Source organism: Leptonotus elevatus, chromosome 10 (assembly GCF_054856555.1).
Source record: "Leptonotus elevatus isolate MCC_2025b chromosome 10, RoL_Lele_1.0, whole genome shotgun sequence".
Taxonomy (NCBI): domain Eukaryota; kingdom Metazoa; phylum Chordata; class Actinopteri; order Syngnathiformes; family Syngnathidae; genus Leptonotus; species Leptonotus elevatus.
Genome location: NC_141248.1, coordinates 21,010,416 through 21,024,619, shown reverse-complemented (window position 1 = coordinate 21,024,619; position 14,204 = coordinate 21,010,416). Strand labels below are relative to the sequence as shown.

General features: G+C 40.4%; 1 protein-coding gene across 1 annotated transcript in view; it reads right to left on the bottom strand.

Moving 5' to 3' along the window:
- The window catches only part of LOC147167572 (metabotropic glutamate receptor 4-like), a 140,698-nt gene that overhangs the window by 101,842 nt on the left and 24,652 nt on the right, over positions 1–14,204 (bottom strand). Inside the window, exon 2 of the mRNA XM_086088122.1 lies at positions 10,130–11,105. Coding sequence (XP_085944248.1) covers positions 10,130–10,666 — 537 coding nt within the window. The 5' untranslated portion in view covers positions 10,667–11,105. The remainder of the gene's footprint in view (positions 1–10,129; positions 11,106–14,204) is intronic.

The window sequence follows — 14,204 nt, the reverse complement described above, 5'->3', positions numbered from 1 at the left end:
GTATTTGCATGTGAAAGAAAATCCCTCGAGGTCCTAAACGCGGATGAACGGAATGTATACGTGTCACATGTTCTTCCAGTTGTTTGCGCAGAGTGTCTGTCACGTGGCCTCGGGTGTTGTCACAATATATCTTTTCCACACAAATGGGTCACCAACGCGTGAATCAACATGCTCGTCTGCCAGCTAAATAACACAAGCGGAATATGAAGCAATAATAACAATTGTAATAATAATAAAGCCACGAAAAACACGACGCTGATGCTGTTGTCATCAAATCCATTTTGTCAATATCCTGAAAGGGAAATTGTATGCTCGGGCTTAGTTTTATTCAGTTTTGTTTTTGTATAACCTTTAAAGAGTTGTTGTTGTTTTTTGTTTTTTTTTCAAGGCTAATTAAATAGCATCCACTTGCTGTTGTTAACACTGGAAATTAATTTGACTTTAATCACGTAACAAGCTGTTGAGAAGGCAATTAAGAACAGGAGCAGTCCTTCCTTGCACTCTTCAAGTCGGCACAATTAGCATTAAAAAAATAATAATTAATCCAACGGGCTGTGCCGACTAAAATGTGACGTTGACATTTTAAATGGCTGTTTTAATTTTGAATAACATTACGACTTTCGTGATTCTCTTTATTTCTCCTTGTACTAGTAGTAGTGTTCTATTTTCTTAAAGCTGCTTTGTAAAATTTTGCAGTTACACTTTTTGTCTGTATTTGAAAACCTTTAATGTATTATTGTGTAGAACGTCCAAAAAGATGTATTTAATGACTTAATACTGTTTATATAAAAACTAATGTACGTATTTGTTTGACGTTATGTCAATTTGCGCTAGCACGTTATTTAGGCTAGCATGCTAGCTAATGCTATTGATGAGCCTCATGAAGATGGTGTTGACTATGTAATTAATTATAACCACATTTTGGTGGAATGTTGATTATTCTGTACTATTTAAAAAATAATAATAATAAATCCCCGCAGGCAGCATTAACCAAATATGACTATTAAATGTAAGGCCTAACCGAGCATGAGTCCTGTGTTGAACAGTGGGACTCCAATTGAATAATGGCACACTTGAACTGTAGCGTGTCCGCTCCCGCAATGTTGCTTCACTCAGCGTTGGCGTGAGAACAGGTCTGTCGCACCTTTGAGGCTGCGCTTCAGGTTCGGGATGAACTTTGATGTGCTTGATCCGCCCTGCTTATTTCTTCGTCTTTGTTCTTGCAGACTTGCCAGCATTTAGCGCTTCTTCTTCCTTAAGCCTTCCCGCGTGACGTGATCAGCACCGGAAGTGGTGACAAACAAACGAACAAGCGACGTAAGGGTAAATCGGTTGCACGCTACACTCAAATGAAACCTGGTTGGTCTCTTTGCAGGCATTCAATTGCGGTCACTTTGGTTGCCATTGCAAATGGTGCCATTCATATTCAAGTGGCACAATTCTGAAGGGTAAGGAAAGGAAGAAAAATACACGGAATGGAGTGTTGCTTCAAATTGGAATCAATGTAAAAAATTTAATTTTAAAAAACATGCTAGAAAAATGACAATATTATTCTCAGAATTATGATTTTATCCTTTTAATGCCACAGCTTTTTAAAAATGTTTTTGTAAGGGAAAAATGATTGAAATTATACCTTTAATACTTGTGAAATTAATACAAAGCCCTTTTTGTAATATTGGGATTTTTTCATGAAATAGTAAGAACTTGTTCTTACAAAAATCACATCTTTACTTTCGTATTTTTTTTAATTTTTTGTAACATTTCATTCATAGTAAAGGTACTACTTAACTCTTGTAAATTTCAGATTTTTGTGCAAAAAAATAATTGTGAAATGATGAATTTTATTCTTACTTTTTTTTAGTATCATTCAGACTTTTTCCCGTATCCCAAATATTCATTTTTCTTGTTATATTCAGAATCCTGTATGTTCCTAAAATATAGTGTTCCCCTTTTCTAAGTAAAATTAAGTCTGAATCCTATTTCTTGTATGACTTAATTTTGCTATTATTTCGATTTTTTTGTAATCTTAAAACATCATTCTGTTAGGATCTGCTTATTTTCTCATAAAAACACAACTTAATTCCTGTAAAATTGTATTTTGTTCTTATAAACGATTGCTTTATTTTTGTAAAATTAAGACTTTTGTCTCAAAACATTTAATTAAGAATTATTTCTTGCAACTGACTTTTTTTTGTAAAATTAAGACTTGTCTTTTAAAAAAAAAAATGCAATATAATGAGTAAAAACAACAATTACATTTTTTTTCTAGTAAGCTTAACACGTGATTTTTTTAACTAAAAATGTAATTGCATTCTCTTAAAATGTATTTTCTTGTAAAACATTAATTTTCTTCTAGTAAAATTCTCATAAAAATCTCAATTGTAATTATATATAAAAAAAACATTTCAAATTATTAATCACATTTTTACAAATGCACACCCTTTATTTTCCATCTAATACAAGCATATTGCTTATTTTTTAGCAGAAAAATATGTGCCTTTTGTTTGTTGTCGGGTTGAATCGTTGAACCACATTTTTATCCTCTTATTGCTGTAGTTGTTTTCCCTCAACCAACAAACCAAAGCAAAAGTGCTGAACTGTTGACATGGGCGTAAATGAAGTCAGGAGAGGAGGTTTCGACGGAGCAAATGGCGCTCACCTCCAGGAAAAGAATGTTTGTTGACGAGCAAAACAGAAAGACGCTGTCACGACTCCCTTTGGTACGAACGTGAGACGCCACGGAGGTTTTCAAGGTGGACTCAACGCGGAGCGTGAACAAACGCTCTGCAGGTCAACGACATCTCCGTCTCCAGTGTGAACGTCGGGGGCGAGAAGAGAAAAGAGTGAGATGTGGAAACGCTTGTGTGCTCTTGCGTGATAAACGCTCTTCTTCGACGCTTCCTCCTCTCAATTGCTCTTATTTCACTGAGGCCTCGGGGTGCCTCGTCCGCTATTTCAGGCCTGCCGAGGAGTATTAGGGCCACAGAGATATGGAGAAAAATAGCATAAAAATAGAGACAAATTTGTTCCCAAATTTTGCGGATTTTTCTTTTGAGTCCGTCCTTCGTTGTTCACTGAAAATGTCATTTATTTGCTGTTTTTCTGCCAAGGCAACACAATGAAAGTTTGACTTTATGGTATCTTGGTGTCATCAGGTTTAGATGACGTATCCTTGTATGTACCATCAGAAGTGAAACTGAAAAGCTAGTTCTGCTTCTCACCCATTGTTGGCGAGCTACAATTTGCCCGTATTCCCCAACATTTATTATCACCGCTTTCGCTTTATGGAACTGCTAGAGCGAGTTACGCCACAATTTGAGAATGAATGTTGCATGCTTGGGCTAAACGTGCCTGCTTGCACTAATGTTGGAGCTTTCGCAAAAGCCGGCATCATTTCTGAGGAGCCGCACGGTAACGACGGACTCTTGACAATACTACAATGGCGAGAGGGAACCTGCCGTGTTTGATGGAGACGAAAGCCCAGCTGGGAAACAGCCAACCCGGCACATGGCCCGCGTCCGCCGAGTCTCATCGGCGCGTTGGTGTCCCGCCATTGAAAGCGCTTCTTCTTGTCTTTGCATGGGAGCTCATGCGGCAAATGGCGTCTGAATTTGATGAGTGCGCTCCGTCCGGGCCCATCGGGAGGTCCGGTAGAGGCAACTAACACTTATATGTGCGTGCGTGAGACCCGACCTAAATGACCGCATTGCACTCCCTCATTAACGCTTTACTGCTTAATCCATACGGTGACAAACCTGCTTTACATCACGTTCACAAACTTCTCCCTCTCTTTCATTCCCTCTCTCTCTCTCTCTCTCTTTTGTTCACTTGCTCACTCTCTCTCCCTAATTCTGTGTCGACCGCTCAACTGAAGCCGACCATACTGCTTGGTGGTATTAAATAGGGCATATTTGGGAAAATTGACTTTTTAAGTGCTTGTACACAAACAGCTGGGTCTCCGGAGTGGCCGCCCACCCCTCAAGTGTGAAATTAAACATAGATCTTATATATATTTATTTATTGTACTTCTGAAAATGTGCCTGCAAGAAAGCCCACCTGCACTGTTGTGGGACTATTTCACATAATAAGCACCCCCCCCCCCCCCCCTCCCACACACCCATGTTTTCAACCCATGACTTGGTCAGCTCGGCTGGCTGAAGATCCAGAGCCACTTTCAAGTCTGAAACACTAACATACAGACGGACACATCTACTCTCATGTCAAAATTAAAGTTAAGCAGTTCCGCATTGAGCTTTGTTGGATGCGCAAATTAGTCGTTGCTAACATAGTTAGCTTCTGATAAGAAGTGTAAGCCAACAGAAATCGTAAAGGGGTTATATTATAACAAATGTATCTTTTAAGCTCTTGTATCAAAAATAGTTGTGCCTCTGGAGTGACCTGCCTTACCTATAAATTAAAACCACCTGCTATGTCTTTTGTCTGCCTAATTCTGAAAACGTGTCTGTGAGGGAGGCATTTTCACTTCTGACATATTATCATGTCACTTTTTTTTTCTTTTTTTTTCCTTTTTTCTTTTCTTTTTTTTTTCTTTCTTTTTTTTAGAAGCTAAAAGAAAAAAGAAAAAAATATATATATATTATCATGTCACAATTTAGCTTACTTACATAACAACCACGCCCATACCGAGTTTCTCCTGCCCATGACTAAGGGAGCTACACTACACTACAAGTATCATGTCAAAGCCAAAAGGTAAGCGAAGCTGCGCTGAATTTTGTTGTATGTAAACAGGTGGCGCTAACACAGCGTTCCTCTGACCCCGCCATCCGAGTGCAGCCACGTAGTCTCCAAAAAATGCGGAAACACACAGAGTCGAGAGGAATGCTAATGCGCCGCAATGAGTAGAAAGAGATGTGCGAGATCAGAGAAATGCCAATTAAATATGCAAGGAAGCTGCTAACGCGCATTAATGAGGAGAGAATGAGTAGCGTGCTTTCACGAGCGAGCGAGCGAGTGGGATGGAGGATGCTCATTACCTGTATGAGCGCGTGGCGAAACGTGATGTTCTGACGCTGAAAACCAAAGGGAAAAAAAACGTGGTTTGAAAAGCAGGATGTAGTCGCGGTGGCTTGTCAGACAAAAGAAAAGCTGCACTTTATGACATATTTCTTCTGCATGTACTGTTGAAGACGACGTGTTGTGCTTTTTCCCCCCATGTTTTAAAACAGTACTTACATGTCTTATTGACATGTCGGTGGAATGTTTATGTGGAAAAACCCCAAGGATCAGCAATTTAAATGAATTAAATTTCAGCCACCAGTCAAAATGAGCGACTGCTCAGGAGCTGCGATGACTTACGGCAGTCATCAAACCAGAGCCCAAAGTCTTTTAGCAGTAAAATTATAGTGTTTCCCTCTAAATTTGTAAAATATTAATTTAGCTTTTATAATTTATTCTCCCAACAGTCTCCTCCTAAATTCATGACCTGGTTCGTGTAACTTTGATTTATTGGTTGTAATATTACGAGGGATAGATTGACGATCGGCCGGACTGATTCTCGTCAAAATGTCAAGTATCGGCACTGGCCTTTTTCATTTTATTATTATTATTTTTTTACAAATGTTGATAAAGCTGGTATCTCACTGAGCGATGAATGTTTGCGAACTTAGTGATTTTTTTTCAGTTTTCATCAGGCTTTGTAAAATTTTGCAAACAATTGCAAAGACTCAAACCATTTTTTTTGGGGACCACGTTGACAATCAAACAAATACAAAAGGCCCCTTTTCTCGAACAAATCTTGGTAAATGGTAGATGGGCGAAAGTTTCCTCCATATCATCAAATGAAACTGGCCAGTGGTTTGGTACATGCTGAGCATGGGTTGGTCATAAAACCTCGCCGGCTTGTGTATTCCAGGGCCGCACCTAATGATCATTCAGCCAATTTTATTGAGCAATCAGCGTACTGGCTATGATTTCCCTCAGCGAGAGTTTGGGGGGGGGGGATTAAAAAGTGATGATTGGTTTGACCAACATCTAAGTTGACTTTAGGGAAATGTGTGACTTGTTTTCTCGTTCTACGAGTGCAAAGAAGCCATCAGTCCATGGCGGGATTGCCGTTATTTGGATTTATCATGTCCAGAGGTGGCAAAAGTACTCGCGCTCTATACTTACATCATCATATTTGGTCAGCTTTATTTTTTTGTCAAATTGTTATTAATTTTTTTTTGTTTGTTTGATTGTCATTATCTTTGGCTTATGTTGTAATGTGTAATATCTGATCGGGCGGCAGCTAATTTACTTCTGTTAGTCCCTTGGCAGGAAACAATCAAACAGAGACACGACATATCAACAAGTTATCCTACAATAATCCACATTTAATTATCTGAATCATGTGCTCTCTTGCCTTGTTACACGTACGCAGCATGTTCTTCTGCTCACAACACTCATGAACCCGCCGACTGACACGCAACGATGAAATCAGCAGCTCATTTCTCAAACGGAGGCTAAATCAAGATAACGCGCCATCGACTGTTGCTGTAATCACTTTCATCAAGGAAAAAACCCGAGTCCGAGAAGCAGCATCCTAACAATGGATACATGCGGTGATGTATCAAGGAGCTTGTCATAAACAGCCGGCTGAGTTCTTTTACTGTGGGAAAACACTCGTAGATTTAACTTATGTGTTATAAAGGTGACTATTTATCATTTTTCCAGGCGAGAAGTAGCTCAAAGAGACAACGAACATGGTGGCACTCGCTTTTGAAGTTGAAGGAGTAATAATCTTTTGTTTGAATTATCGCAGGCATTACTTTCGCATACAGTACGATTTTAAGCAACAAAGAGGCCGGGAAAAAAGTCAAACTAGGCTGCTCATGATTATATGCAGGAATAGCGGTGCTAAAAATCACTGGTTTTAATAACCCCTGAGTAGTATTTGCTCCATTTTTGGCTTTTTTTGATGTATTTGATTTGATACTATATATCAAAGAAAAAGTATTCAGTATAAAAAAAAAATACTACAAAGCAAAAGATTGTTATAACATGTAGAGTTTTGAAAAATGCACCATGCGGTAGTTTCTAAATTATTGCAAATGGGAGAGGGAGATTTATACCACTTCTTTTTTTTTTTTATAAAATGGCAATTTTGCTCACATTAACTCCCTTTATAAATCTTTTTTTTTTTTTTTAAACACTGTAAACCGTTGTCAAAAAAGCCGGCATAAATTTTAACAAAATTCTACCGCTTAAAAAAAAAAAGCAATGTTTCCAACACTGGGCAGCACACTCCACCCCAGAATGTCTTGCTCGTCATGAGATTTCATTGTACCCTCAACATATTCAGGACATTCTACTTTGTCATACGCAGCAAAGCTTCCATGTTTTCACAATAGCTAGCGTGCTCTTTTCATTGCTTTTGTAAACAACTACTCATGTGACAAATCGGCTCAGTATATAAGTGCTTTACTTTTTTGTGTCAAATCCTACTTAATGTACGTGAGAACTCGCTTATAAGGACAAGGGAAAGAAAGCCTTGCATGAACAGAGCGTTGTTTGTCTATAGCCTAAGCACATCGAAACAAGTCAACTTGGAAGAAAGGCCGCAGCGGGTGGCAATGAAAGCCAATAGTAACATATTAAGCGCTTGGCTACTGTGACAGGCAATCCTTCTTTCTCACTGCTTAGCAACCAATTCCTTGTGGGCAAAGTCAGAGTGATCCGATTTACCAAGGGATGCCCCCCCGCTCACTCTCGCCATCTGAACTTATGAATTGTGTCCACTGCGTTGCAGCACACATCACGCAAACCCTTATCATGATTCTCTTGTTTTCTTGCTCTGTATTTTTCTTTGTCGCAAGAGCAAACATAAATCAAAGAATCAATCAAAAAGGGCTGCTTCTCGTATCAAAGAATACAGAAGAGCAAACACGCGACATGAGAGTGTGCCAGAAATTGACACTGACAAAGCTGAAAATGTCCCCCAAGAGAAAACAACACAAAGTTGAATCAATGCCAGAATTCACGATTCTCTGACATTTTAAATTCTATTTGATAAATATGTGCTTGGTCCTTACCAAAGCTACACGTCAAATTCTAATAGTCTTTTATGGGATCATGATTTGAAGGTAAGCTATTTTCCGGGATCAGCGTTCAACGAGACAAATTTCATCAGAATCGAGTCACAACTTTTGATCAATGAAAACTGCAACCAAATTCTGTGTTGATGAAGTTGCAGTCACGACTCGAAGGTAATCATCATTTTTTAGTCATACCGAAGCTACACACACATTGAAGGCAAGTCACGACTGTCGAGGTTTACCTTTTGATATAAGCTCAAAAGTTAATCCTTTTTTAGCTGTAGGTCATACTTAAGCGACACACCAAATGTCAACGTAATTTGCTCACACGTGTTGAGTCGGATCTACAGTATTAGATCCAGATCATAGCTAAAAGCGGTGTTTTTTTTTGTCAGTGGGTCGCAGCTACACACAAAATGTCATCGTAATTCAGTCACAGCTTTTCAGCTTTTCAGCAAATTCACGAGCACGACTACCACTAAAAAAAATGATACTGGAAGTAAAACTGAGCAACACCCTCGGCAAGTTCAGCGAACGCTCATTGTACCATTGACAAAACAACTCATGTTGCAGAGGCATCACTATTACTTGACGCGAGCAGGTAAAAGTTTGCCGGATTTTCAATATTCACCGAACATTCTGTTACACAGTCCTATTCTAGCGACTATATTTCACCTATAGTCTGTGTAGGAACATTTTAGAAACTATCAAAACATCTATTGTCACTTCAAATGTACGGTAGGCTATATGCAAATAACAGTTGTTATCGACTGTCTGTGTTAAGGACCCTCCACAAATTACATATTCCTGAGTGACACACCAAATATGTGGCACAAGTCACCATATAGCAAATCAAAGACGATCTTTTTTTTTTCATTCTTTTTTTTTTCATTCTTTTTTTTTCATTCTTTTTTTCCATTCTTTTTTTTCCATTCTTTTATTTTATTTTTTTTCATTCTGATAGCCGTTGTAGTTGGCAGTGGCAGACCAGTACTTGATGCAGCTCAAAATGTATCAATATGGATTAATAGGAGATATTTGAGTGACATAAATACTTGCAAAATTCGATGAGAACACACCTGGACACATTTGGAGTTTTTTTATTGTTAATATTCCCATAGAATATTGTTGCAGAAGATTAATGAAGCAATATAAAATATAAGCAGAAACATTGTGTATCCATCATTTTTTTATTTTTAAATAGAATTATAGGATTGTTAAATTATTATTAGCGCGTTAAAAAAAATTAACATTATCACTACTAGAATTCTACTAGATCTCCCAGAGCCGTCATTTTGACGGCTTGTGCTCTCGCACTCACGTAATCGCCTTATATGGTTATTACTTTTTTTGAGTAGCTAATAACGCCCCTCTCTTGCTTTTCTGAGGAAGACGGCGGTTGTATTAATTTCGATTATTAGGCCTGTACTGCCATAAACATCATGACTCCATCACATCTCGGAGCCTATTTTTTACTATAAGCTTTTACTATACCTTGAGCTGCGTCGCCACTGCTCCTTTTAGCGCGGGTGGGCTGGTCTTGTTCGGAGTTGCTGTCCGAAACTGCCGAGCGATCCAGCGACCACTCATCGTGATTTGTCAGACTCTTTGTCAGCTTCTTAGAATATAGCTGTAAAGTCTCCTCTGTATTATAGTTTTTTTTTTTTTTCACTATGGTGGTCTAGCTTGTATTCAAAGCCAAATGCCTCCGCGCTGAATGGGAGTTGCTACGGAAGTCCAGCGGCGCAACCCCGCGGGTCCCAGCGACACGAAAGATGTACATTGACGGCCGCGGAGGTAAATTAGTAATTACTCCTAAATATTTTTTGATTTTTTTAATACAATAAAATGGCAGCGCAGTAATGATAAGGAAATTTCACCAGAAAGACGAATATCCGAAACTTTTTGTGCTTCTTTGATATAAGATCCAGATCATGACCGAAAGTCAATTCATGTATCTTGTAGATCACACCAAAGCTAAACACATCAACCAAAACTCATTCAACTTCATTCACATCCTTGTGAGTTTTCTTGGCCACACCAACAAAGCAACTCGGAAAAAAAACACGAGCAGACGTTCTGGCATCCGTCCTTACCTTGAAGAGCCTCAGTATGTTCGCCACCATGATGGAGACGGAACTGGACGAGGCTCCGATGACGCCCACCACCCTCTCAGGTTTGGTGATGATGGGCGCCCCGCCGCCCAGACACTTAACGTCCGTCCCGTCCTTCTCGATCAGCGCCTGCACGAAAGTGAGCGACTGCTCTAAGGCGTGCGTGTCCCGGGAGCAAGTGTCCAAGATCCGGGCGCCGAGCGTGATGTTGGGCAGCAGGTTGTTATCGTTGTTGATGCGGTCCAAGGCGAAGAGCATGGCTTCCAGACGGTGAATCCCCTTCTCCTTCTTCAGCTCCCCGCAGGGCTTGCCCTCGTGGCCCCTGGCATGGACCGGGAACAGCCCGCCTAAGGAGATATCCCCGTCGATGCGGATGGAGTTCAGGTGGGTGTGACCCGGGCCTTTGGGTTTGGCGGCCTGCGCAGCCTTGAGGGAGCTGTCGAGAAGCAGCAGGAGGAGAACCACGCCGTGTCGCTGGCAGCCGGTCCCGTCCGGCCTGCAAGGCGGCGGGTGAAACATGACCGCAGCTCGTGCAAGCAAAGTGCCGCAATCAGGAAAATACAAGCCAGGTAGTCGCTCGCGCTGGCCAGAAGGTTAATTGCTCTCCAAGCAGCTGGCACAGGAAAGGATTCCTCTCATGTTTTCTCTCACGCAGACAGTCGCTTAATGTCCAATATGAGCCGGGCTCTTCCGCAGAGCCGTAATCCCGCTCTCGTCCACTCCACTCCCTCACTCCATCGTCCAAATAGACTCGTCTATGGGAGATCCTGCACTCAGGGCATCGGGAAGAACAAAAGGTAGAAGATGACGTCCTTCAGCTCCCTCTTCTACGCTCTGGAATCTCTTAAGACGTCCGCTGGAATCGCTAGTTTGAATCTTCACTGTCCCCCTGGGCGGGGATTCGTTATGTGTCAAAGCCCGTGGGCCCGCTTGGCTCCGCAAGCTTCACGCTGAATTCCTGCAAGATGAAAAGGAAGAAGGCGGCAAGTGAGGTCGCGCAGGGAAGAGAAAACAAGGCAAAGGGATTTGTGTTAGCTTTTCAATACTTTTTTTTTTTTTTTCAAATCTAACCTTGTATCGGCGGCATTACAGGCATTGACGCGTTTTGAATTCACACTGAGCTGTCACGCTCTCTCTCTCTCTCTCTCTCTCTCAAGGTTGATGTCACATCCCACGTGCTCGCTTTTCACCTGTAAGCCTTGTCAAAAGTGTGCACATTCTCTAGCAGAAACATTAACGTTGTCTGAATGTCGCATGACACAAAATACTGGCAAAGTGTGGATGCTGAGCTCTATCGTGACTGGGGTTTGACAAGGGCAAGAGAAAATAGATGGATGCCACTTGTTGACTCGATCGAGATGAATAAGTTATAAAGCTCAACCGTGATTTTTATTTTGACTTCTCTTGATCTTTGAAACAATATACTTGAGGAAAAAACAAGTTGTGAACGTACCCTGAATGCACCGGGTTGCCTGCGTAGCAAGCATTTGGCGTATGTGATTCTGTAGTCCCTGAGCGCCCTGTAAGCTGTTTAGTGACACGCTTGTTGGAGTTTACTGTAAAGCTAAAGACACAACAAAAATAATTACACGCATGGTTTAGTTAATTTAAATGTGCTTCGTTTTTTAAAACATTGCTAGCGCTTGTGCTAACTGTCAATGTAATATCCCACTGAAATGCTCACAGAAAATTAGCATTGACTTCGGGAGTGATATTCCTTCAAATAACAAATATTTACACGCAAATACTAGGGAAAAACGTACACACTAGTCAAAGGCACAAATTCTTCTCAATCTGTAAAATTTTTTTAAAATCTAACTAGAGTTCAAACGCAACTTTCTTAGTAGTATTAAAGCTGATGTAGAAATTTCCCCCAAAAAATCTTTATTTGACCATTTACAACTCAAACGTCTTCTAATTAGCAGATTAACATTTTAGCTGGGGTACTCCTGCAAGCCTCTCGCCAATAGTTTACAATTTCCCGCCCTCTGCGACTAAAAATTCAATTTCCTGAGCAGCTTTAATCGTTTCATTAATCGTGATTTCAGTCTCAATGAAAATGATTATTTTTTCCATAGTCATCCAGCCAGTTGACTTTCTTCCACTTTGCTTCTTATTGGCTAAACGTGGTATGATAAAAAATATTTTACAGTTTCCATGTGGCTTTTCCCGTAAGACCAAGATCATGAGCAGCAGAAACTTTTCATTTTGTCATAGATTACTTGTAACGCCATCATAACTTTTTGGGGAAATTTTTGATCCCATGAACATTGTCATAGGGACTCTTTGTTACATGGATCTAAGAAATCATTAAAGCTGTAAAAACATGGCTGTCTGTAATCGCTCATCGTGCCAAATGGACCATTTTAACATTACCTTGGTATGTCCACGCACGACGACAATTACTACGTTTGTAATGGAAGTCACACGTAGGCCTCAGAAGCATGTACGATGAGGCCTCGCGGGGTAAAGCAAACAGTCGGGAATGGAAATGGCGCTATTAGCAGTGAAAGGGGACTTTAATATTGAGAGGGAATTGTCCGATTTAATAGACTTGCTGCATTAAACAAGAAGACTCTTGGTTCTGAGCAATCATGACCACGGCGATTATTATATTGTCTGTGAAAACCCTGTGGGCAGCTTTTCTGAACAATATGCGGCTCTTAGATTGGGTTGCGTTATAAATGTCCCGCTATATTCACAAACTTGATATGGAGTATTGGGGCAAAAAAATACAGATACGATGAGCCGTTCATTTATACCAAATTCCCATTGTTTTCCATAGAGTAACCCCATATGCAGTTTTGGAAACATTTTTCTTTTAAATTGTGTTTTACTCTGTGATATGGATCATCTGGGGTGTGAAATAAAAAAAATGAAAGAAGGAAGTATGAGCAGCATAGCCTCATTTCATTTCAAGAACATGTCAAATACACTTCACGAGCGCATTCGCGAGCATCGTTGAATACAGACATTCCACTCTTCTCCCAGAAGCCGTCTTGTAAGCACTTATCAACACTCTGGCTCCCGGTTGATGATGTCATGGGCCCCTGGAAGAAGCAATCTCCCTGCATGCAGTCAATGCACGGGCCCTTGTTTCACCGCAGCGAACGGGTTAAAGGCTTGGATCAGCAAGCGGCCGAGATTCATTGAGAGCACATGGGAAGTGACAAGGTTCCCGTGGATACACCCGGCTATCTCCCCACCGAGTGAGGACAAGTCATTTTTCACAGGTGATTCACTCCGGGTGCCCTTTCACTGCCGCCGGCTCGCAGTGTAGACAAGTGGCTGAGGTAGAATACTTTTGGATGGGAGGCGAAAGGTCCACTATACTTTTTTACAACCGCACACATGCTGACAATCGGGCCAAATTTGAGCATATTTCCTCCCTTGGTATCAAAGTAAAATAAATAAATAAAATGAACTAATGGTAAAAAAAAAATGAAAAACTATACCGTACTTGTATATAATAAGGATTTGTATCTCTCCAATAAAAAAATGGTTCGATATGTATCTCGATACATGGGGGGCAATACAATTCAAGGACAGTACATTTTAAAGTGAGACGACTAATCTGTAGTTCCTGATCGCGTATTGATCACAGTTGCTAGTACCAATACCTTGAAAATAAGGCTTGTTGTCGGCCAGATGAAACAAAACATCAAGCAATTTTATTTAAATAGGGCCAGAGTAACCAAGTACTAAGTACAAATATGTTTTCAAAGGTAAGTAATAAAAGTAGAAAGTCATGAGTAACAATAAATATTAATACCGAAGTACGGATACCTGAAAAGGCGAAGTACAACCCACAAAGTATTTGTACTTCTTCCGCTGTTTAAATTTTTATGGTTGTTGTATAAATGTATCTTCTGGCACTCTGGCATCTCTCGCATGAGCTCAAAGAGAGCAGCAAGGACTGTGTGAGCTCTTGCAGCCAAGAAAGTGTCCTAAAAGAAACTATTCTGCAACACTGCAAATTTCCCACGTCAACATGTCCGTGGGCCTAAAAGGAGATTTAATACCTGGGAAGATCATGCGTCAGGCTTTTATCGTTGTA